Here is a 27,041-nt window from a genome sequence, read left to right as displayed (position 1 = left end):
AGGCAGCACTGCGTATATTCTATGAACATGAGAAGTTTAATAACTGTGCTGTGTCCCTGCTAATGTGTCACAGAACGTGAGGGTAGCAGAGTTATTAACTGTGGCAGAGCAGGTTTTTTTTTTCCCAATTAAGGAAAGCAAATGGCGAAGCCAGAAGTAAAACGTAGCTGGGTGCGTATGATTTTTAAAGGTGTCACACGCAGCCGACACGTGTCCACCGCCCTTAGGACGGACAGAGGCAGGACAAATAGAATTATTTTCACTTGTTTTACAAGCAAAAGGCAGCACTGCGTATATTCAATGAATAATAACTGTGTTGTGGCCCTGCCTACACAATTCTTTCCCTGCAGTATCAATGGAGGGTGCAATGCTCTGCAGAAGCGATTTTGAGAAGCAAAAAAAAATGCAGCACAGCTAACAGCAGCCTGGACAGTACTGCACACGGATAAATATGGCCCTAGAAAGGACCGTTGAGGTTCTTGAAGGCTACACTCACTCCTAACACTCTCCCTGCCTATGCAGCACTTCTGTCCCTAATGCCAGGTGCAACGGTCTGCAGAGGCGATTTTGAGAAAAAAAAAATTGCCACTGCTAACAGCAGCCAACACACAGCTATCAGTGGCCCTAATAAGGACCTTTGGGGGGTCTTGAAGCCTACACTAACTACCAATTCTTTCCCTACAGCAGCTCCGGTACAAACAGCACTGTCCCTCATCTAACTCACACCGCATCTGAGGCGAACCGCGGGAGGGGCCGACTTTTATGTTCGGGTGACACCTGATCTTCCCAGCCACTCACAGCAGGGGGGTGGTATAGGGCTTGAACGTCACAGGGGGAAGTTGTAATGCCTTCCCTGTCTTTCAATTGGCCAGAAAAGCGCGCTAACGTCTCAGGGAAGGAAGTGAAAATAACCAGAACACCGCATGGTGTTCGTTACGAATAACGAACATCCCGAACACCCTAATATTCGCACGAATATCAAGCTCGGAAGAACACGTTCGCTCATCTCTAATTAGAACCCTTTCACCTTTAGTCTACTTTCAGATGAGTGTATTTTAGCTGCATATTTGGTCCATATTTTGGGGTGCACAACATGTAGCTAATGTAACTCTATCGAACTATTCACGTTTCTGTAGTTTTCTCGACTGTCTTTTAAAAATGCAGCATGACCTATTTGCATTTCTGCCTCTATATTACTATTATTTTGTATTGGGCAAATACGGATCGGGAATACCAAAAGAATATCTACATGTGCTTCATCGACTATGCTATAGCGCGCCCTACAAGACCTGGGAGTATCGGCACATCTAGTCAAGCTGATAAGATCACTTTATACCAATCAAGAAGCCACTGTGAGAACACAGTATGGGGACACAGATTGATTTGGGATTGACAAAGGCGTCTGACAGGGCTGCATCCTGTCACCCTTCTTATTTAACCTATATGCAGAAGTGATCATGCGTAAAATGGACCTAGACGAACGGGAAATCGGAGTGAAAATAAGTGAAAGAATCATCAACAATCTCTGTTATGCGGATGTCACAACTCTGCTTGTAGAAACAGAAGCAGGTCTGAAGCGGCTGATGTGTAAGATTAAAACTGGAAGAGAAAAAATGGGCCTCTAATTGAATTTAAAGAAGACTAAAATTATGACAACTGTAAAAAATAGTCAAATTCAAATCAAAATCGACAATGAGGTCATAGAATTTCATGCGAGACTTCATCTTCCTTGGCTCAAAAATTGACCAGGCTCTAGAATCTATGTCAGAGATAAAAGGTAGGATAGCATTGGGACGAAGCGCTATGCTAAACATGGACAAAATCTGGAAAAGTAGGGATATCGGTATAGCAACTAAATGCAGGGTAGTGCAAACCATCGTATTCCTCATAGCCATGTATGGATGTGAAAGCTGGACTGCGAAAAAAGCTGATAGGAGGATTGATGCGTTTGAACTGTGGTGCTGGTGAAAGCTGCTGCACATGACCTGGACGATGAGAGTAACAAGCAGAGAAGTCCTGAATTGTATACGACCCGATATATCACTGTAGGGGAGGATTACCGGACTCAGACTCACGTATTTTGGCCATGTAATGCGAGCAGAGTCGCTAGAAAAATCTAGAATGCTTGGACAGATCAGTGGCAAAAGAAGACCTGAGGCCAAAGAACACGATGGCTGATACTGTCAAAGCTAATACTGGCATGGATATCACACAACTGAAAGAAGCAGTGCAAAACCGAAAAATATTGAGGGAGCTCCCTTTTAGGTTCGCTAAGGGTCGTGAATGACTAACTGGCTAACAACAACAATTTGTATAGTAGAAAATAAAACCAATATGGAGGCAAAAGCAAATCAAATACTGCTGAAATACTGATGATATAGGTTTGTAACACATCCATGATACAGATCAGTATTATGGACGTGTTATAATTCGTTTGCCTGAAACGGCCTTAAAGTGGAGTGAAAGTATCATGTTGGTGCAGCCGTGACATTTTTTAAAACCAAAACGCCATGGCCGTCACCACATGGAATGGTTAGTGAATTTCCATACACTGCATGCTTTGAATCAACCATTTAATGGGTGCAGCAGCACCCACTGGTTTGATATAGAAAGATCATATATTAGATGTGCTTTTTCCAAAGTTTTCCCTTTAATAACTCTCAGTGCCTCCATAATATAAAAATATGCATCTACCGATCCTTTTTATTGCTTCCTGTCACAATTCAGCCAGAACTCAGATCAGACTTGGTATACCTGAACTGATCCTGGTGGACACTGATGTCACATGAGAAGCAGAGAGAAAGCAATGTTAGTGATCTAAAACAAGAACTTGGTAGTTACCTTTAACCCATGTCTGTATTCTGCTGCGGCCATCTCTCCCCATAGAGAGAAGAGAGCTGGCAGCGGAAACGGCAATGCAATTGACATGCTGCGGCTTTGAAGTCCACGCCACATGTCAGTTTCAGTGCAGCTTGGCCGGAACGGATCGGACGCAGCGTATGGATGAGATTTTTGCACTTTGCTGCCTAATGCCAGGATTAAAATTGCAGGCGGAGTCTCCATGCAGAAAGTCTGCACAGTAATTCCGCGGCAATTCCGTCCCGTGTGAACCCAGCCTCAGAGTCAAACGGACTTGATTAGCAATGATAGAATAATTAACTTCATATTGAAGTAAATGTAGGTTAGGTTAGTAATAAAGACTCAAGATCCAAGTACAGAAGACTCATGGGAATAAACAAGTCTGGCCGTCAAGGAGGAATCCCATGAGACACAGGAATGTCAGCGTTCACCGCACAGATGTTAAGAGCCAAGCCATGCAAGCAGTTTTCTTTACTCTTGGGTGATCTGTCACAAATATTCATACAAATCTTGGTGCAAGCAGGAAAATTCATGCGGTTACAAAGAATTTGTGATGTTTCAGTGGACCTGGCCTAGAACTGCAGAACTGGTGACTCAAATGACATTTTCCCAATCCCCACAGCTTGCTTCGGTCTCTCAGCTCCTTTAGATTGTAAGTTCCTATGTGCACTGCTTCTCCTTTGCTGTACAACAATTTGTTCTGTTTGAAGCACTTTTGCTTTGGTAATATATTTTTATGTTGTTTCTCATTTTGCCCCAGATATAACAGCCACATAGAGGATGACGGTGCTGTAGGAAGAAATAAAGATATGAATACAGATGTGAGAACAGAGTTCATTCTGTTTGCTCTTATATATTTGTTTTTAATAATCTTTTCACTTTAGAAAGAAAACCAAAGAACAACTGACAGAGAGGGATGAAAAATATAGGAGATTACTATGCATAGTAAAGTGAATCTGTCACTTTTTCCTTTCTTCTGAAATAATTATAGCTAAATAGCAGTTCTGAAATAGATCCAAAGCTTCAAATGATGGACAGATTTTAGGGCATAAATGCACCATACGTTAGCTAGAATAGAGCAATGTTCTGCAACCAATGCATCAGTAATGACACATACTGCTGTTCAATGTGCTTCAGTGACATGAGGCATGTCATTGACTGAAACCTGGCACCAAGGTCAGGATTATATTTTCTCACAGATCAGGGCCATTAACCTTGCATTTGACATTATAGCCAAAAAACCCTGGAACTTTACATAATAGAGTCATAGAATGGTAGAGTTGGAAGGGACCACCAAGGTCATCAAGTCCAAACCCCTGCTCAGTGCAGGATCACTAAATAATCCCATACAGATGTCTATCCAGCCTTTGTTTGAACACTTCCATTGAAAGAGAACTCACCACCTCCTGTGGCAACCTGTTCCACTCATTGATCACCCTTAGTGTGAGAAAGTTTTTTCTAATATTTTTCTAATATCTAATCTGTGTCTCCTCCCTTTCAATTGCTTCTAGTCTTTCCTTGTGCAAATGAGAATAGGGCTGATCCCTCTGCACTGTAACAGCCCTTTAGATATTTGTAGACAGCTAGTAAGTCTCCTCTCAGCTTTCTTTTTTACAAGTTAAACATTCCCTTTAACTGTTCCTCATGGTAGCTCTTCTCTGAACTTGCTCCAGTTTGTCAATGTCTTTTTTAAATTGGGGTACCCAGAACTGGACACAGTATTCCAGCTGACGTCTGACCAAAGAAGAGTAGAGGGGGATTAGTACCTCACGTGATCTAGACTCTATGCTTCTTTTAATACAGCCCGGAATTGTGTTTGCCTTTTGTGCTGCTGCATCACACTGTTTACTCATGTTCAGTCTGTGATCTATTAGTATACCCAAGTCTTTTTCACATGTGCTACTGCTTAGTTCAATTCCTCCCGTTCTGTATGAGATTTTTTCATTTTTCCTGCCCAGATGTAGGACTTTGCATTTCTCCCTGTTAAATACCATTCTGTTAATCACCACCCACTGTTCAAGCTTGTCTAGATCTTTTTGAGTCCTCTCTCTAGCTTCTCCAGTGTTAGCTCTCCCTCCTAGTTTTGTGTCATCTACAAATTTGAGTAGTTTCCTCAATTTCTTACATTAGATTATTTAGAAAAATGTTAAACAACAACGGGCCCAGGACCAAGCCTTGTGGTACTCCACTTGAGACACTCTTCCAATTGGATGTGTAGCCATTTATGACCACTCTTTGAGTATGATTACTCAGCTAGTTTTGAATACACTTAACAGTTGCTTTGTCAATACCATACTATGTAATTTTTTTAAATAAGGATAGTATTAGATACTTCGTCAAATGCTATACTAAAGTCAAGATATATTATATCTACAACATTTTCCTGATCAACCCAGTCGGTGATACTGTCATAGGAAATTTGATTAAGCCTGGCATGACTAGTTTGTTACAAACCCACACTGGCTCTGGTTAATTACACCATTCTTATCCAAGTACTTGCATACATGTTGTTTAACCCTTTCCAATCCACTGTCTGACGTCTAAAGACATTACGATTTAAGGCTGTACAGCTCCAATGTTGGAAGACGTCTGTCTGGGTTCTCTTACTGTATATTGCCAGCCTCTCTGCTGTCGAAGCCTATCCAACCTGTCACCTCATGCAGTACTGGCTTTAGCCAGCAGATAGCGCCATTGTATAATGGCAGAAAAAGAGTAAGCCCCCTAGGAAAACCAGGATACAAATTGGATTAGAAAGGGTTAAGAGTTTGTTAAAAGATATTTCCTGTTATATAAGTCAGGCTGACAGGTCTGTAGTCTCCTGGATCCATATGCGCTCTTTTTCCATTTGCTAAACATTTTTTCTTTCTTTCTTTTTAGCATGTATTTAGTTCTGTGTTCATTCACTCTGGTCTCTTTAAATGCTTCACATTCTTCCTTTTTTTAAGGATTGTTAACAATTGGGCTTTAAGAATCTCATTTCCCAACCTTCTTGGACATTTCTGTCTTTAAGAACATCCAGCCATTGGATCCTTCCTACCCTCTTCCTGAGTTCAGTCAAATCTGCCTATCTGAAATCCAACCTTGAAGTCTGAGTTTTCTCAAGTCTTTCACCCCTTGTTATACAAAATTCAAGGATAGCATGATCACTGCCTCCTAAGGTCCCAGCAACCCTTACTTCCTCAACCATTTCCTCCCTGTTGGTAAGAATTAGGTCCAAGATAGCAGAGCCACTTGTTTTCTCTTCTACCTCTTGGAAGATAAAGTTGTCAGCAAGAGCGGATAAGAAATTGTTGGATCCATTATTTTTGTCTGAGAGGGATTCCCAACAAATGTCTGGATTAGAAATGAGCGAATATACTCGTTTCGAGTAATTGCTCGATCGAGCACCTCGATTTTTGAGTACTTCCGTACTCGGGTGAAAAGATTCGGGGGGTGCCGGGGGGCAGGGGGAGGCGTGGCGGAGCGTGGGTAGCAGCAGGGAACAGGAGGGAGCCCTCTCTCTCTCTCTCCCCCCCCCACTCCCGGCTGCAACCCCCCACTCACCCACGGCGCCCCCTGAATCTTTTCGCCCAAGTACGGAAGTACTTGAAAATCGCGGGGCTCGGGCGAAAAAGGGGCGTGGCCGAGTAGGTTCGCTCATCTCTAGTCTGGATAGTTAAAATCTCCCATGATCACTATGTTGTACTTTTGTGAGAACTTAGCTGTCTAATGTAAAAATAATTCATCTATGTCTCCAGCGTATCCAAGTGGCCTATAGTAAATGCCTACACTAGTGTCCTTTCTGTTGTTCTCGTATTCTTACCTAAACATTTTCTACAGAAAATCCATTCTCTGAAGTTTGAACCTTCATGTGCTCTTTAACATTTTTGCTCACTGAGATTTTTATGTTTGGCTGTTTCATTGTTCTCATACGTACCTTGTTATAGATCTGTTCCAAAATTTACATTTTCTAGCAATGCAGTTACAATTTACTTCCACATCCTAACTTAACTTCCATCAAGATTACATTCTTTACTGTTTACCAAGACAAATCTATTATGCTTGAATATTCTAACCGAATTTCTGATTACCTTTACTGCTTGCAGAAATCCCATTTGCTTCACATCTGTAATCAAGTGGTTATGTCATTACTTGGCCACAGAGCTAGCAAGGAGAGAGCTCCTTTCTGGGGAGACAGATGAGTGTATGACAGAGACACTGGTGTAACTACAGGGGATACAGTTGCACCCGATCCCACAAGCCTTGGGGGTCCATAAGGCCTCTCTTCTCCATATAAGAAGCCCGGTACTATGAATAAAGCATTATAGTTGGGGGCCCTGTTACAGGTTTTGCGTTAGGGCCCAGAAGCCTCAAATTATGCCTCTAGACAGAGATCCCCAATCTTTTCTAGCTTGGGAGCCTCTTTCAAATGTGACTGATGAAAAATTCTATTAAATGTATGACTGAATCATTTGACTCTTATTCTATTGTTGAATGGCAGAGACCTTCATGTGCTCTTTAACATTTTTGCTCACTGAGATTTTTATGTTTGGCTGTTTCATTGTTCTCATACGTACCTTGTTATAGATCTGTTCCAAAATTTACATTTTCTAGCAATGCAGTTACAATTTACTTCCACATCCTAACTTAACTTCCATCAAGATTACATTCTTTACTGTTTACCAAGACAAATCTATTATGCTTGAATATTCTAACCGAATTTCTGATTACCTTTACTGCTTGCAGAAATCCCATTTGCTTCACATCTGTAATCAAGTGGTTATGTCATTACTTGGCCACAGAGCTAGCAAGGAGAGAGCTCCTTTCTGGGGAGACAGATGAGTGTATGACAGAGACACTGGTGTAACTACAGGGGATACAGTTGCACCCGATCCCACAAGCCTTGGGGGTCCATAAGGCCTCTCTTCTCCATATAAGAAGCCCGGTACTATGAATAAAGCATTATAGTTGGGGGCCCTGTTACAGGTTTTGCGTTAGGGCCCAGAAGCCTCAAATTATGCCTCTAGACAGAGATCCCCAATCTTTTCTAGCTTGGGAGCCTCTTTCAAATGTGACTGATGAAAAATTCTATTAAATGTATGACTGAATCATTTGACTCTTATTCTATTGTTGAATGGCAGAGAGCTGGTTTTGACTCTGGTTCTAAGTTGTAGTGACACTATGACATCCCTGGTGCCACCAGGGCATAATGGTATTTAGATTTGATACCAGCTGGGGAGCTAAATCCAGGCAGCCTGAGAGCTCTAAGTGGCTTGCGGAACAGTGATGTATGGTATTACAGTAACTATACATCAGGTACAAGAGACAGGAGGTTTCCCGGAGGATTTCTCAATGATAATAGCAAATCACTGATAAATGATGGAGTGTCACCCAATGCATATGTGAAGGGTTGCTATTTGCTGAGAATTTTTTTTTGTGCAGTGCTGCCATAGGGCGAGACAAGAAGAGTCAATTGTTCTACTTTAGAACTGTAAAATGCATATTCAGCATTTAGAATATACAAGAAAATAAGGTGCATATTTTGTGCTTACTATTGAAAGAATCTTAAAGTTGTTAGTATTTGCTTTACAGATACAAAAGTGTAGAAAAAACACTAGAATTTTGTTTTGTTTGTGTGCTTGATAAATCTAGTCTTGTGCATTGATTTTATTGATCTTTTCTTCTGTGTGTTTTACTTTTGGCACCAAGAGAGCTTTCCATTAATATACTTTACTTGATTAATGTACGTTCTTACTACGCCTAACCTACTGTGTAATAGTTTTAAGGGTAAAAGCCTGTCTTTCTTGGCCATAGTCATATATCAATAGACAGTATGAAAAATGTTAGCATTATCTGCACATAAGTGGATTCTTACAACTAGTTTAATCTTCAGGAAAGATTTACTAGAGATAACCTGCTATACCAAAAATTATTGGGAAAATTAAGTAATTCATTATTTATTCTAATGAAAGCATAGGTTTGGTTTGCATAGTAATACAAAATTCAAAATGACTTCAATCACAGTTTAGGTGCATTTAGACACAAAGATGGCTTTTGAGCGATCATTTTTACATAAGCTACTACTTGGTACTAATGCTTATTAGTACCAATTAGTAGCATGTATGCCGCTGAGAGCTGCATTCAGAGAACAGACCACCTGCTATTCTCTGAATAAATTCCCTTTGCTCTGCCTCAGGGAAGGCAGCTGAGACAATGTAATCAGCGCTTCTTGGGCAGAACACACCATGCGGTCTGTCTTATCAGCTTTTCTGCTGAACAATGGATTTTATGCCCATCTGAAATCCATCGTTTGGCAGAAAAGTGAAAGATGGGCATATTTACCCGCAATAATTATCGCTCTGAAGATGACTTTTGAGCGAATTTTAAGCGATAATCGTTGCATCTACATTGGCCTTTAGTAGTAACAAACTGTGTACAAAAAAAGTGATTCAAAAATACAAAAAGAGCCAAAGAAATATATGATAAAAGTCATGTGATACCAAGAAGAGACTCTTCACCAACTGTGAGACATGGGAAAATCTCTCTCTGCAATTCAAAAGCTCATAGAAAATCATAAAAAGCACATAAAAGACAATAGACAAGTTCAGTCAGTCCCATTGAATATATATGGATTTCAGACAGTGAATCCATTTGACTTCCTTCCTCAGCAAAAAATTATCCCAGTTACCATCTCGCATGGGGGATTTATCATGTTCAATCCCCATAAAGGAGATTGTGCCCAAGTCACCACTGTGTATTTTGTTAATATGTCTCGCCAGCGGCTTAATACTGCAATTCACTATTTCACCAACATGATCCCTTACCCTTCTCCTCAACTCTCTGATAGGTCTGCCTACATAATTTTTCAGGCAAAAAACACCAGTAGTCTTACAATTATTGTAAAAGTGTCACCTATAACTGCACTGGTAAAGATCTTACCCACTTATATTGATGAACATACCACACAATTTCCATTTAGTCTCTAGTCTTTTCCTAACTGTGGCAGATAAATACCAATTAGAGATGAGCGAACGTACTCGTTTCGAGTAATTACTCGGACGAGTACCGCCATTTTCGAGTACTTCAGTACTCGGATGAAAAGATTCGGGGGGCGCCGGGGGGGAGGGAGAGGCGTGGCGGCGCGGGGGGTAGCAGCGGGGAACAGGGGGGAGCCCTCTCTCTCTCCCTCTCCCCCCCACTGCTAACCCCCGAGCCGCCACGGCGCCCCCCGAATTTTTTCGCCCGAGTACGGAAGTACTCGAAAATCGCGGTACTCGGGCGAAAAAGGGGCATGGCCGAGCACGTTCGCTCATCTCTAATACCAATCTATCTTTCAAATTCCTCCCCCGCCTGTATGTCACTGTTGGGCAATCTGTAACCTAACATCAGAGACAGATTTCAAAACATCCCAGAGCATATTCAGTTAAATCTTGGTATTTGTATAGCGCCAACTTTCCACAGCGCTTTCAGGTAATTATTACCCCCCACCATGCTGGGTTCTAATTTTACCAACCTCAGAAGGATGGAAGGCTGAGTCAACCTTGAGCCGGCTACCTGAATCATGCGGGGATTGAACTTGCAACCTTCAGCTCATAGGTGTGAGCTTACACTCTGCGCCACACGAGTTTTCTGTTCACTAGCTGATGTCTATTACTTGAAGCCACATGCATATAGGCCTCTTTCAGTACATACTCAGGGAAACCTCTCCTTTCAAAGCTATTCTTTAGTTCCCTGGACTTCTTTTGAAAATCCCTCCAACCAAAACAATTTTGTCGCAGGTATTGCCCATTAGGTATCCCACGTTTCAGGAGGACTAGGTGGCAACTGTCCCACCTGAAAAGTCTATTGGTAGCTGTGGTTTCCTAAAGACTGTTGTAGACAGTTTTTTAGCCTCAGTAACTGCGACCTCAAGTTGTTGTTTTGTTTTCTGAAAAATCACCATTTCCTCCTCCAAAAGCAATTTCATTAATCTAATTGATGACTCAGTAGCCTCCTTTTCCCATTTTTTCAACAGGGACAAGGGAAATACACAAGAATATTGAAAATAGTTCTCTAGGCTTTTTATGTTCTACCAAGAGCTTGTATGGTTCATATATAGTTGAGTAAGATTTTTGATGGTCGATTTTAGAGGGGTTTACTAGTTGACTTAATAATCTCACATTCTGAGAACACTTCCCCTGCCTCTCTTGCCTATTTGTCTATATCAATAGCATTAGATAGAAAACTTGTCATCAATTCTAGACAAGAACTGTTTAAGTAGATACTACACTAATTGTTAATAACTATATATTGTTCTCTCAAAAAACTTGGCTGAATCACTGACATAAGCAGAGACTAAAACATAGGTTTTATTACATAGATAAATAAAATCTAAAAACATCACTCAGTATAATCCACATGACTCCGCTACCAACGTCAAATATCAGGTGAAAAAAGTCTCATTTAAATCACCCGATATAAGTGCACCAACAGCACGTGATGAAACCATGCCATGGAGAAAGAAAACAGTCACAATATTAGATAAGCCAGAGGACAGTTATCCCTCATACATAAATATACCAATAGCACAATAAAAATGTGGCAAAAGGGGGGTGATTTAAACTTTTATTCCTTTTTTTTTACAATTAAAAAAACTTTATTGATCTTTTTTTTACTTTTAAGCCCCCCTGTGGGACTACAACATGCGATGCTTTGATCGCTCTTGCAGTATGACGTAATACTACAGCATTACGTCACACTGCAATTTGACAAGCAGCCTATCAAGCCACCCGACGGGGAAGGCTTGATAGGCAGTCTCCTAAGGCAGTCCTGGGCCTTTCAGAAGGCCCCCGGCTGCCATGACACCTACACGGCTCCCCCGACCTCACAGCGGGGAAGCCATACGGGACCCCTGAACATCGTTCGGGGCATTTAAAGGGTTAATAGCCGCGATCAGCCGCACTGCCAATTCCAGCTATTGCCTGTGGGTGTCAGCTGTAGTAAACAGCTGACGCCCACGCTGTATGAAAAGAGGTCGCCCTGCGACCTCTCTTCATGCATGCCCCAACGCTCCAGGACGTAAATGTACGTCCTGGAGTGGAAAGGGGTTAAAATCCTCACCTGCTGAATGGACTGCCTCTGATTGGCTGAGCACTGTGACCAATCAGAGGCAGCTCTCAACTATTGAATGCCAGCTGAGAGCTGCCTCTGATTGGTCCCTGCGCTCAGCCAATCAGAGGCAGCACTCACCCATTCATGAATAATTTTGAGGAATGTCAAATGCAGGGAGTACAGTTGAATAAACTTTTCAAAAGTTCAATTCAGTCAGTTTGCTGAATTTTGTAAAAAAAAAAGTTCATATTCAATTATTTTTAAATCCTTGAAATGATGGTGTGGGTTGCAGCTCCTCAATAGATGTAAACTAGTTGCCTTACACTGCTGGGGTCCTAGGTTAAAATCTTGCCAAGGACAACATCTGCAAGGAATTAAAAACTTCATGCAGATGTTGTCTTTGGTCAGATTTGAACCTAGGACTTTATCACTGCAATGCAAATAAATATAATAGGATAAATAATAATGATTTGCACGGAACATACGTAAATAAACAAATATTCCTTGCATAGAGGTCCCGAAGATCATCTCTCTGGATAGATTTATAATGCGCAGTAGATATTGCCAAATAAGTGTTACATAAACATAAGCTGTAGAAGACTGCAGATCCCTTCACGTAATGGGCGCACATGACACTATTATTTCTTGTGGAATGTATGATATGCTGGAAAATGTCTTTCAGTTCCATTCAAACTGCAACTCCCAGAGAAAGTCATCCCTCTCCTAAGTCACTTATATAGCTTTTTGCTGTGGAAAGACCCAAACCTGCAGTGGCACAATGAAGTGCAAACTCCTCTGCATAGCCTCAACCTTATTGGCACATACTTGTTTTGCACACGAAATAGAGAGTTTCCTTAGCAGTATAATCAGTTCTTTTCTAAGCGCTACACACATTCGATGGATGTCTAAGGCACAACTCTATTTAGAGTGATCACAATAAATGTCACCGAATACGCAAAGACAATTAGTAAGTGACAAACAACAATGACAGAGGACAGCGCAGCACTGCGCATACATGCTGCCAACCAGCTCAGTGCTAATTATGAATTAAAATGCCTCTCTCTAGTCTCATTATAAAACAACCCCACAGGAGTCGAACATTTAACTTTAATTAGGTAGAATCAAGTAGGCAAAAAATGTACAATAGGATTTGTTGAAAACAAGATCAGTACACAGAATGTATCTCTGCTAGGAAGCCGCGAACGGTAATTACAGGAACACGATAACTTTCTGCACATAACTAGATTTTTTTTCCCTTTGATATGGTACTATTAAGTGAACATTATAAAATAATTTGTCTTACGATGATATAAAATGTTTGCTGCCAAAGACTCTTAGAAAATAACATGAAGATGTAGTAAAATACTCCCTTGTAATCCCTGTAGGATGGTGTCACGCGGCAACATTTTCTGCCCATGTTTTCTGCCCGAGTTTTCATGTTTTCGGTTGCTCTGAGGATTTTTTAATATTATTTGTACATGATAATCAATGGGAACAGCTTAAAAAACATAAAAAGTCATTATTTCCACAATAGAATGCTACACAGTGAATTTCTTGTACCTGCCCACCTATACCTTAGGGTTCAGTCAGACGGGCGTTTTTATGTGTGTATGTTACCTGCGTTTGCGATCCACATCTATATAGAAACAATGCTTTTCAATGGCAGTGGTCAAATGCCGATGTTTACCTGCGCACAAAAATGCGCAGCCGTAAATATAGGGCAGCAGATTTTAAAACCGAGGTAACTGCAGCATCCGTTTTTTTTAATGTGAAACCTTTAATGTCACATCCGGGGGTTTTACTTTGTGCTCAATGGGGCCAGCGGCAGCAGAGCCGACCCCCTTGAGAACATACAGTGAAGATCGCGATCCTCTGGCACAGCTGTGACAGCTGTGGCACCGGAGCACAATGTTCTCCCTTTGAATTCAATAGAGCCGGCGCAACTACTGGCTCCATTGAAAGCAATGGGCTACCGGCAAGCCCTGCAGGGGTATTCAGGTTAGGTCTTTAAATATAAGCCCTTTCCTGAAAATCATCCATAGAATGTGTTAAAAATAAATAAAAATATATACGCACCTCTCCGCATCAGCCGGGGCTCAGACGCGTCCAGCCGGCTGTAGTGCTGGCTCCATTGAATTCAATGGAATAGTATTGCGGTCCTTTGCCACAGATGTGACAGCTGTGGCAGAGGATTTCTTCATTTCTGTGGGGAATCCCCTTGTCATTGGACACTGTAACAATGCTGTCATAGTGTTCAGTGACAAGGGGACTCCCACAGAGATGAAGAAATCCTCTGTCACAGCTGTGGCAGAGGATCACGATCTTCTCTGTATGCCGATGGGGCCGCCGCTGCAGCTGCCGGCCCTATTGACCAAAGGTGAAACCCCTGGATGTGACAGCATCCAGGGGTTTCACATCCAAGGAGTCCCCTGCTGCAGCTGTCACAGCCACAGCAGGGGATAGTGGGCAGCACAGCTTATGGGCTCATAAATGCTGCCAGGTGCAGTTTTTTCAGCGTGACGCCCGCTTCGGTCACGCACATTTTTTTACACATGCGTTTTTGCGCACATAAATTCGCATATAAAAACGCCCGTCTGACTGAGCCCTTAGAGAGCATGTCATGATGGTTGTACAGGATGATTTACTCAAGTGTTTACAAGGGCTATTGTATAGTATATTGTATTTTCTATGGTTGTATCAGTCATTAATTATCTAGTTTATACCACCATTTGGCCTGCGCAACCACATATTGTATATTGAGGCCCAAGTGTGGGACAGTCTGCAATATGTGGAAACTACTATGAGGCACAATTTCCCACTAAATTTAAACCCAGACCGGGACGACACAGTATTGTTTTGAGTTGTGATATTGAAGAATTCAGTGATAATGATTACATTGTACCAATTATATCCAAAATCTACTATAAACTAATTTAGGCTCTGTAAAAAAGAATAAATTCTGAGAACTGGTAGCTGAAGAAAATAACACACCAGGGAAATTGTGACACCTAGGAGAGGAAGGCGAAAAGAGGAGAGCAATTTGCAAGGTTTAATGAGAGCAGGTGATGAAAATTCTGACTTGCTGTTCAGTAGTTGGTGAAGTTGGCTTATAACCACTGCAAGAGCTGTAACAGCGACCATATTACTTGGCTTTAATTTTTCTTGAAGCAAATACAGGGTAATTAAAAAGTCAGGGCCATCTGGAATATCTCCTGAACAAAAAGAAATACAAGTAGGAAACTTTGTACAACACTTAGATGGGGGGAGTTGTTTTGGAACCATAGTGGAGCCTTTTAGCCATTTTGGTGACATCTATCTTGGATTGAACCCAAGAAACGTCAATGGAAAGGGGTTCCTGGGATACATGATTTAAGGGTAGAATTTCACCAGAAATTTATAGGTGCAGTCATGTTTTTAATATTTACAAACATTTTTGACATATGGATGATGTCATGTTGAGTATTGACAAAAATGTTATGTTGAATTATGTGTTATGGCAAAAACATGTCTTTTCAGTTACCAGAAGATGTCAAAAACAACCCAGAAAAAAATTGAGATCATTCTGATAGTCACAGAAGTTCATGTAAAGTGGCTGAGGCTTTATGTGGACTCTTTGTGAAAAGAACAAGCTCAGCTGTCGACACCTGGGGATAGGAAACACTGCTCAGGCGACCAATTCTTGATTTATCCCATACACGACCAGTTTCCATGAACTTCTGAATCAGTTTCCTGACAGTTAGTTCATGCACTCACTGTCTTCTTGGGTGTTCATGAGTGAAAGCCTCAGCCACCTCATATAAACTTCTCTTACCTGCCATCAGGTTGATCTCAGTTCTACCCTGGATTCTTAATGCCATCCTATGGTACTTGAAAAGACACGTGATTAGTGTTTTCTATACCTCGGAATTCTACATAAGAACTTTTTAATACTCAACATAACATAATACATAACTCAAAAATGGATTCAGGAATTAAAGACATGACTGTACCTATCAATTGCTGATGAAATTCTATCCTTAAATCATGTATCCCATGACCCCATTTATATTGAGGTTTCTTGGGTTGATTCTACAATCGCTGCCACCAAGAGGGCCAACAGGCACCATCATAGTGCCACTTATGGTTTAATGTTTGTACTTCTTTTCGGTCAGAAGATATTCCGGGTGGCACTGACTTTTGAATCAGCCTGCATAACAAAGAAACAGCAAGATAGAATTTTTAGCAATTTTACAACAGAATACAACTCAATGACTTATCCTGACTGATGATTTTACAATGAAATGCCTTTTACGTGAAACTTTTACATGGTGCATGTTGACGTGCCATAGAAGGATGATTCTGCTTGTGTAACCTTTTCATTTGAGCAAAATTATTCTCTCCCCATCCTTTGACCTGCAGAACATTTTATATGACAATACGTAATATAGTATATTACATGTTGCTGTCAATGGTTCTAGCAGAATATCAGCGTCTTATCTGAAGTTTACAAAAGCTGTATTCATCCATTTCAGATCACCATAATTGCTATTTACCAAGATAAAAACATTGTTGTTTGTTTATTTATTTATTTATTTTTAAGTAAGAGTCACTTTAACCTCAAAATTGATGTAATTGCTTCACTTCTTCTTACATTGGTAAGGACATGCGGTACGCAATCTTCAGTGCTTTCAGCCATAAGTAGCTCTTCAATGTTCCCAAACAGAGCAGACATGCAGAGGTGGATCAATAAATTAAACAAAAGATACTCTTTTGTGGGCTCTACAAGATACAAGTGTAGCAATGAATGAAAATATGAATTTGGAGGTACTTATATTTGTCCTATACTTATGAATGAAGTCTGCTTTGTAGTGTAAATGCAGCATCTGATGAAGTCTTTGAACCCTAGTTTATTGTACAGAACACAATGTACAGTTCAAGATGTACTTAAAGATAGTTGGTAACTTCAATTAATCATGCAATTCAGGAACATTCGGGCTTGGTGCAAGGGGATGGAGGCCCCTCTGGTCCGACAATTCATCATAATTTATGCAAGAATCTGTAATTGATTATAGCACAAATCTACGCCAGCTCTCAGCTGTACTAAATTTGACTTTCTGGTGCATGGGATAGTTAGAAATGTGTCAAATTTCTTAAGATGTATGTGACTCTTAAGACCCACAAACAAGCAGCTACTGAAGGCAGTTGCAGTAAAGGCCTCAAAGAGCATCTCAAGGGTGGTAAGCTCAGCATTTGGAAATATCCATGGGTTTCCAGCCACTGACTGCAGACTACAGGGTACCTCAAAAGTGTGGAAACACCTATGCAGAATAAAAATCTTTTGGCAGATGGTGATCCAGTTTTGCATACAAGCTGTGAAGAAGGGGGAAACCTGTAAGGCCATGTCACCAACATGATAGCTGTTTTGAATGCTTTCATTTTGGATTCAACTCCTATTTTTCCAATGAGTAGCTAGGTGTGTGATATATTAGACTTGCAGATGATTTTTATTCATTACAGGTAATGTGAATGATGAGGCTATGTCTCTCAGAACATATTGAGATTAGAGATGAGCGAACACCAAAATGTTCGGGTGTTCGTTATTCGGAACGAACTTCCCGGGATGCTCGAGGGTTCGTTTCGAACAACGAACCCCATTGAAGTCAATGGGCGACCAGAGCATTTTTGTATTTCGCCGATGCTCGCTAAGGTTTTCATGTGTGAAAATCTGGGCAATTCAACAAAGTGATGGGAACGACACAGAAACGGATAGGGCAGGCGAGGGGCTACATGTTGGGCTGCATCTCAAGTTCACAGGTCCCACTATTAAGCCACAATACCGGCAAGAGTGGGCCCCCCCCCCTCCCAACAACTTTTACTTCTGAAAAGCCCTCATTAGCATGGCATACCTTTGCTAAGCACCACACTACCTCCAACAAAGCACAATCACTGCCTGCATGACACTCCACTGACACTTCTCCTGGGTTACATGCTGCCCAACCGCCCCCCCCTCCCCCCCCACAGCGCACACCAAAGTGTCCCTGGGCAGCCTTCAGCTGCCCTCATGCCACACCACGCTCATGTCTATTTAGAATTGCGTCTGCCATGACGAGGGACCGCAGGCACACACTGCAGAGGTTGGCACGGCTAGGCAGCGACCCTCTTTAAAAGTGGCGGAGCGATAGCCCACAATGCTGTACAGAAGCAATGAGAAATAGAATCCTGTGCCACCGCCATCAGGAGCTGCACACGTGGGCATAGCAATGGGGAACCTATGTGCCACACACTATTCATTCTGTCAAGGTGTCTGCATGCCCCAGTCAGACCGGGCTTTTTAATTCATAGACACAGGCAGGTACAACTCCCTATTGTGAAGTCCCTGTCGACCCACAGCATGGGTGGCTCCCTGGAACCCACCGGCGGTACACAGAAATATCCCATTGCATTGCCCAACACAGCTGAGGTAGTAATGTCGTGCTTAATGCAGGTGGGCTTCGGCCCACACTGCATGCCCCAGTCTGACTGGGGTTCTTTATAAGTGTACAGATGTAGTAAAAACTCCGTGTGCACCTACAGCATGGGTGGGTGCCAGGAAGCCACCGGCGGTACATAGAAATATCCCATTGCATTGCCCAACACAGCTGAGGTAGTAATGTTGTGCTTAACCCTTTCCAATCCAATTTGTATATGGTTTTCCTAGGGGGCTTACTCTTTTTCTGCTGTTATACAACGGCGCTATATGCTGGCTAAAGCCAGTACTGCATGAGCTGACACGTAGGATAGGCTCCGACAGCAGAGAGGCTGGCAATATACAGTAAGAGAACCCCGACGGACGTCTACCAACAACGGAGCTGTACAGCCTTAAACCCTAATGTCTTCACAGGTCACACAGTGGACTGGAAAGGGTTAATGCAGGTGGGTTTCGGCCCACACTGCATGCCCCAGTCAGACTGGGGTTCTTTACAAGTGGACACATGTAGGTTAAACTCCCTGTGGACCCACTGCCTGGGTGGGTGCCAGGAAGCCACCGGCGGTACATAGAAATATCCCATTGCATTGCCCAACACAGCTGAGGTAGTAATGTCGTGCGTAATACAGGTGGGCTTCGGCCCACACTGCATGCCCCAGTCAGACGGGTTCTTTAGAAGTGTACAGATGTATTAAAAACTCAGTGTGCACCTACAGCATGGGTGGCTCCCTGGAACCCACCGGCGGTACATAAAAATATCCCATTGCATTGCCCAACACAGCTGAGGTAACGTCAGCTGTAATGCAGGTGGGCTAAAAATTAATTTGATTACACTGTAGGCGAGGGCCCACAAAAATTGCTGTATCAACAGTACTAATGTACATCCCAAAAATTGGCCATGGCCAGCCAAGAGGGCAGGTGAAACCCATTAATTGCTTTGGTTAATGTGGCTTAAGTGGTAACTAGGCCTGGAGGCAGCCCAGTGTAACGAAAAATTGGTTCAAGTTAAAGTTCCAATGCTTTTAAGCGCATTGAAACTTATAAAAATTGTTCAGAAAAATTATTTGAGTGAGCCTTGTGGCCCTAAGAAAAATTGCCCGTTCAGCGTGATTACGTGAGGTTTCAGGAGGAGGAGCAGGAGGAGGAGGAGGAGGAATATTAGACACAGATTGATGAAGCAGAAATGTCCCCGTTTTGGATGGTGAGAGAGAACGTAGCTTCCATCCGCGGGTGCAGCCTACGTATTGCTTACGTATCGCTGCTGTCCGCTGGTGGAGAACAGAAGTCTGAGGAAATCCAGCCTTTGTTCATCTTGATGAGTGTTAGCCTGTCGGCACTGTCGGTTGACAAGCGGCTACGCTTATCTGTGATGATTCCCCCAGCCGCACTAAACACCCTCTCCGACAAGACGCTAGCCGCAGGACAAGCAAGCACCTCCAGGGCATACAGCGCTAGTTCAGGCCACATGTCCAGCTTCGACACCCAGTAGTTGTAGGGGGCAGAGGCGTCACCAAGGATGGTCGTGCGATCCGCTACGTACTCCCTCACCATCCTTTTACAGTGCTCCCGCCGACTCAGCCGTGACTGGGGAGCGGTGACACAGTCTTGGTGGGGAGCCATAAAGCTGGCCAGGCCCTTAAAGACTGTTGCACTGCCTGGGATGTACATGCTGCTCGATCTACGCACATCCCCTGCTACCTTGCCCTCGGTATTGCGCCTTCTGCCACTAGCGCTGTCGGCTGGGAATTTTACCATCAGCTTGTCCGCAAGGGTCCTGTGGTATAGCAACACTCTCGAACCCCTTTCCTCTTCGGGAATCAGAGTGGGCAGGTTCTCCTTATACCGTGGATCGAGCAGTGTGTACACCCAGTAATCCGTCGTGGCCAGAATGCGTGCAACGCGAGGGTCACGAGAAAGGCATCCTAACATGAAGTCAGCCATGTGTGCCAGGCTACCTGTACGCAACACATGGCTGTCTTCACTAGGAAGATCACTATCAGGATCCTCCTCCTCCTCCTCCTCCTCCTCCTCCTCAGGCCATACACGCTGAAAGGATGACAGGCAATCAGCCGGTGTACCGTCAGCAGCGGGCCAAGCTGTCTCTTCCCCCTCCTCCTCATCCTCCTCATGCTCCTTCTCCTCCTCCTGTACGCGCTGAGAAATAGACAGGAGGGTGCCCTGACTATCCAGCGGCATACTGTCTTCCCCCGCCCCCGTTTCCGAGCGCAAAGCAGCTGCCTTTATGGTTTGCAGGGAATTTCTCAAGATGCATAGCAGAGGAATGGTGACGCTAATGATTGTAGCATCGCCGCTCACCACCTGGGTAGACTCCTCAAAATTACCAAGGACATGGCAGATGTCTGCCAACCAGGCCCACTCTTCTGAAAGGAATTGAGGAGGCTGACTCCCACTGCGCCGCCCATGTTGGAGTTGGTATTCGACTATAGCTCTACGTTGTTCATAGAGCCTGGCCAACATGTGGAGCGTAGAGTTCCACCGTGTGGGCACGTCGCACAGCAGTCGGTGCACTGGCAGCTTAAAGTGATGTTGCAGGGTGCGCAGGGTGGCAGCGTCCGTGTGGGACTTGCGGAAATGTGCGCAGAGCCGGCGCGCCTTTACGAGCAGGTCTGACAAGCGTGGGTAGCTTTTCAGAAAGCGCTGAACCACCAAATTAAAGACGTGGGCCAGGCATGGCACGTGCGTGAGGCTGCCGAGCTGCAGAGCCGCCACCAGGTTACGCCCGTTGTCACACACGACCATGCCCGGTTGGAGGCTCAGCGGCGCAAGCCAGCGGTCGGTCTGCTCTGTCAGACCCTGCAGCAGTTCGTGGGCCGTGTGCCTCTTATCGCCTAAGCTGAGTAGTTTCAGCACGGCCTGCTGACGCTTGCCCACCGCTGTGCTGCCACACCGCGCGACACCGACTGCTGGCGACATGCTGCTGCTAACACATCTTGATTGCGAGACAGAGGAGGAGGAGGAGGAGGAGGGTGCTTTAGTGGAGGAAGCATACACCTCCGCAGATACCAGCACCGAGCTGGGGCCCGCAATTCTGGGGGTGGGTATGACGTGAGCGGTCCCAGGCTCTGACTCTGTCCCAGCCTCCACTAAATTCACCCAATGTGCCGTCAGGGAGATGTAGTGGCCCTGCCCGCCTGTGCTTGTCCACGTGTCCGTAGTTAAGTGGACCGTGGCAGTAACCGCGTTGGTGAGGGCGCGCACAATGTTGCAGGAGACGTGGTCGTGCAGGGCTGGGACGGCACATCGGGAAAAGTAGTGGCGACTGGGAACTGAGTAGCGCGGGGCCGCCGCCTCCATGATACTTTTGAAGGACTCAGTTTCCACAACCCTATACGGCAGCATCTCAAGGCTGATGAATTTTGCTATGCGGACGGTTAACGTTTGAGCGTGCGGGTGCGTGGCGGCATACTTGCGCTTGCGCTCGAACACTTGCGCAAGCGACGGCTGAACGGTGCGCTGAACTACACTGCTGGATGGGGCCGAGGACAGCGGAGATGAGGGTGTGGGTGCAGGCCATGAGGCGGTAGTGCCTGTGTCCTGAGAGGGGGGTTGCATCTCAGTGGCAGGTTGGGGCACAGGGGGAGAGGCAGGGGTGCAAACCGGAGGCGGTGAACGGCCTTCGTCCCACCTTGTGGGGTGCTTGGCCATCATATGTCTGCGCATGGTGGTGGTGGTGAGGCTGTTGGTGTTGGCTCCCCGGCTGAGCTTTGCGCAACAAAGGTTGCAAACCACTGTTCGTCGGTCGTCAGGCGTCTCTGTGAAAAACTGCCAGACCTTAGAGCACCTCGGCCTCTGCAGGGTGGCATGGCGCGAGGGGGCGCTTTGGGAAACACTTGGTGGATTATTCGGTCTGGCCCTGCCTCTACCCCTGGCCACCGCACTGCCTCTTGCAACCTGCCCTGCTGATGCCCTTGACTCCCTCTCTGAAGACCTGTCCTCCTGAGTAAGCGTTGCACACCAGGTGGGGTCAGTCACCTCATCGTCCTGCTGCTCTTCCTCCGAATCCTCTGTGCGCTCCTCCCTCGGACTTACTGCCCTTACTACTACCTCACTGCAAGACAACTGTGTCTGATCGTCATCGTCCTCCTCACCCACAGAAAGTTGTTGAGACAGTTGGCGGAAGTCCCCAGCCTCTTCCCCCGGACCCCGGGAACTTTCGAATGGTTGGGCATCAGTGACGATAAACTCCTCTGGTGGGAGAGGAACCGCTGCTGCCCAATCTAAGCAGGGGCCCGAGAACAGTTCCTGGGAGTGTTCCCGCTCCTGAGCAGGTGTTATTGTAGTAGAGTGAGGAGGCTGGGAGGAAGGAGGAGCAGCAGACAGAGGATTCGGATTGGCAGCAGTGGACGGCGCAGAACTGCGGGTAGACGATAGGTTGCTCGAAGCACTTTCTGCCATCCAGGACAGGACCTGCTCACACTGCTCATTTTCTAATAACCGTCTCCCGCGTGGACCCATTAATTGGGCGATGAATGTGGGGACGCCAGAAACGTGCCTCTCTCCTAATCGCGCAGCAGTCGGCTGCGACACACCGGGATCAGGAGCTCGGGCTGTGCCCACACCCTGACTTGGCCCTCCGCGTCCTCGGCCGCGTCCACGTCCTCTAGGCCTACCCCTACCCCTCAGCATGCTGTATTACCAGTGATTTGATTTCACAGGCAGGAAATAAATTGGCGCAAGACTGCAGGCCAAATATAATTTTTGCCCTTTTTGGAAAACGAAAGGCCCCACTGCCTCTAGTGAATGAATTATCTAAGTTTAATAACTGTGCTGTGTCCCTGCTAATGTGTCACAGAACGTGAAGGTAGCAGAGTTATTATAACTCTTGGAGAGCAGGTATTTTTTTCCCAATTAAGGAAAGCAAATGGCGAAGCCAGCAGTAAAGCGTAGCTGGGTGCGTCTGATTTAGCAATGTTGTTCACGCAGCTCACACGTGTCCACCGCCCTTAGGACGGACAGAGGCTGGACAAATAGATTTGTTTTCAGTTTTTTTCCACCAAAAGGCAGCACTGCGTATATTCAATGAACATGAGAAGTTTAATAACTGTGCTGTGTCCCTGCTTATGTGTCACAGAACGTGAGGGTAGCAGAGTTATTATAACTCTTGGAGAGCAGGTATTTTTTTCCCAATTAAGGAAAGCAAATGGCGAAGCCAGCAGTAAAGCGTAGCTGGGTGCGTCTGATTTAGCAATGTTGTTCACGCAGCTCACACGTGTCCACAGCCCTTAGGACGGACAGAGGCTGGACAAATAGATTTGTTTTCAGTTTTTTGGCACCAAAAGGCAGCACTGCGTATATTCAATGAACATGAGAAGTTTAATAACTGTGCTGTGTCCCTGCTTATGTGTCACAGAACGTGAGGGTAGCAGAGTTATTATAACTCTTGGAGAGCAGGTATTTTTTTCCCAATTAAGGAAAGCAAATGGCGAAGCCAGCAGTAAAGCGTAGCTGGGTGCGTCTGATTTAGCAATGTTGTTCACGCAGCTCACACGTGTCCACCGCCCTTAGGACGGACAGAGGCTGGACAAATAGATTTGTTTTCAGTTTTTTGGCACCAAAAGGCAGCACTGCGTATATTCAATGAATAACAACTGTGTTGTCGCCCTGCCTATACAATTCTTTCCCTGCAGTATCAATGGAGGGTGCAATGGTCTGCAGAGGCGATTTTGAGAAGCAAAAAAAAATGCAGCACAGCTAACAGCAGCCTGGACAGTACTGCACACGGATAAATATGGCCCTAGAAAGGACCGTTGAGGTTCTTGAAGGCTACACTCACTCCTAACACTCTCCCTGCCTATGCAGCACTTCTGTCCCTAATGCCAGGTGCAACGGTCTGCAGAGGCGATTTTGAGAAAAAAAAATTTGCCACTGCTAACAGCAGCCAACACACAGCTATCAGTGGCCCTAATAAGGACCTTTGGGGGGTCTTGAAGCCTACACTAACTACCAATTCTTTCCCTACAGCAGCTCCGGTACAAACAGCACTGTCCCTCATCTAACTCACACCGCATCTGAGGCGAACCGCGGGAGGGGCCGACTTTTATGTTCGGGTGACACCTGATCTTCCCAGCCACTCACAGCAGGGGGGTGGTATAGGGCTTGAACGTCACAGGGGGAAGTTGTAATGCCTTCCCTGTCTTTCAATTGGCCAGAAAAGCGCGCTAACGTCTCAGGGAAGGAAGTGAAAATAACCAGAACACCGCATGGTGTTCGTTACGAATAACGAACATCCCGAACACCCTAATATTCGCACGAATATCAAGCTCGGAAGAACACGTTCGCTCATCTCTAATTGAGATCATCCTTATATCAAGTAAATGAAGCACATGTGTCATTGCCGCAAATTTCAATCAACATCACCCAACCAGACCTCCCACAGTACAGTTGCCCAACTCCTTTCCAAATTCATTGTCCGTCTCAAGAATGTGGGGTTAGTCTCCATACAGCTCATTTTGTCTATTCATAAATGGCATCATTACAATTTGCAGATGCTGCAACATGTGATGTCCCAGATTCTTGGATAGAACTTGCAGAATGGGTGACACGGCAACTTCTGATTAACCCTCATTTTCCCTATCAGGTACTGGTCAGTGATGAAGCAAATTTCTTTATGAATGGTAAGGTCAACAATCTGAATACCACATTCTTGAGACAGATGATGAATTTGGAATTTGGAAAGATGTTTGGCAACTGCACTGTGGGTAATGGCAGATCTAGTTGGGTGGCATTGATTGAAATCTTCAGTGATGACTAGAGATGAGTGAGTATACTCGCTAAGGGCAATTGCTCGAGCGAGCATTGCCTTTAGCGAGTACCTGCTCGAGACGAAAGGTTCGGGTGCGGGCAGCGGGCAGGGAGCTGCGGGGGATAGCGGGGCGGAACGGAGGGGAGATCTCTCTCTACCCCCCGCTCCCTCCTGCTGACTGCTGCTACTCACCGCTCCCCCGCGCCGGCACCCGAACCTTTCGTCTCGAGCGGGCAGGTACTCGATAAAGGCAATGCTCGCTCGAGCAATTGCCTTTAGCAAGTATACTCGCTCATCTCTAGTGATGACATGTGCTTAGTTTACCTGACATAAGGAGGATCTCAACATGTTCTGTTTGAGATAACGCCATCATTAACATTGCCTGTAATGAAGAAAAATCACTGTGTTAACATGAGAAGGAATAATATTATGTTAAAATGAAGCAGTCAATTGTTTTTTTTGCCAAATTCATATATCACACACCTACCTTCTCATTGGAAAAATCGAATCGAAGATTGCAGCATTCAAAATGGCTGTCATGTTGGTGGCATGTCCTAACAGATTTCCCCCTCTGCTTAAATGAAAAATTGGATCATGGTCTGCCAAAACATTTTCGTTCTGTATGGCCGTTTCCATAATTTTGACACAGCCTGTATTTGCCTCTTGAACTGCTTAGAAGTTGCAGTTATTTATATAATAAGTACCAAGTATATTTACTCATTTTTGTTACCTTGCTCCACCATATTGTAATTCACTAAGGCCGAGCATTATGTTTGAATGCTTTGCACCAGAGATGACATGATTTGATCCGTCTGTATATTTAGAATAGACTGTATCTATCTTCCGCTATCTATCTATATGACTAACTGACTTCTGAGGTGATAAAAATACAGCGCTCTGACTTTGCTTAGAAGGAACTGTTAGAAGGGATAAAGGAATGCTATCTTGGGAACAATATATGGACTTCACATGTACAGTAGAATAATTTACTAGAACGGTGGGGATGCTGTTCTCTAAGCACGTTTTTATTCTTATTTTAGGATGAAAAAAATCAAGTTTTAACCACAAATATATGGCTACAAATGGTAAGATATCAATTTTTCTACTATTTAATAAAAATATGTTTCTGGATCTCATGCACAGGATGAGCAATGATTTCATATAAAAATGACGTATGTTAGAATATATATAGTAAATAATGACACATTTGTATTGAGTTTATCTATGCCCAACAGTACCATGTGTCTGGTGTGTGTTATATCAGTAGTGTTTTAAAATCTATTCTTTCATATGATATATCTTTATTTATTAATACAAGCACTCACAAATACTATTTATGTCCACACATCAAAGTAACATTTATAGTAAGAATCCTACAAGCATTACATCTGCTTTAACAATATGGAGATGGGAATAATTCCTAAACTGAATTTCAGTTTTCAGACTCCCTAACCAGCCATAATGTAGTAAAATATACTGATGATTGTAACATGATTGTTAATACAACAGTATAGGCAAATTAAATTATTGGCTTTCAATCATGAGAACCTCTACTGGACCCTGACACAGTTTATTGACACCAATCATGGCATAATTGATGTTGCTTCAAAGGGAACATGTCACCTCCAAACAGCACGATAAACTAGGTTAAGTTGCTGTTTGGGTAGCATGTCCTAAAGAAAGTGTTTAAAGGAGTTACAACAGAATCACATTATCCTCTAGCCACAAGATACGATATAACTTGTTGATTGGTGGGGGTCTCACCATTGAGACCCCTACCGATCCTGAGAACAGGGTTCCCATGTCATACTCTGCCTGCCACTGCGTGGCTACTTCACCCCCCCATCCTCCACAGAGATGTCAGAATGAAATGAGTGCAGGCCGAGCATACACAGCCACTGGTCT

The 27,041-nt window shown here is 44.2% G+C and overlaps 1 protein-coding gene across 2 annotated transcripts in view; it reads left to right on the top strand.

Moving 5' to 3' along the window:
* CHRNA7 (cholinergic receptor nicotinic alpha 7 subunit) overlaps nt 1-27,041 on the top strand; it is a 205,120-nt gene that overhangs the window by 110,828 nt on the left and 67,251 nt on the right. For both annotated transcript variants that reach the window (XM_066589960.1, XM_066589961.1), the window contains exon 3: nt 26,177-26,221. In XM_066589960.1, coding sequence (XP_066446057.1) covers nt 26,177-26,221 — 45 coding nt within the window. The remainder of the gene's footprint in view (nt 1-26,176; nt 26,222-27,041) is intronic.

The sequence above is a fragment of the Eleutherodactylus coqui genome, chromosome 2 (genome assembly GCF_035609145.1).
Source record: "Eleutherodactylus coqui strain aEleCoq1 chromosome 2, aEleCoq1.hap1, whole genome shotgun sequence".
Taxonomy (NCBI): Eukaryota; Metazoa; Chordata; class Amphibia; order Anura; family Eleutherodactylidae; genus Eleutherodactylus; species Eleutherodactylus coqui.
The sequence above is the reverse complement of the archived record's forward strand: the minus strand, read 5'-3'. Positions and strand labels throughout refer to the sequence as shown.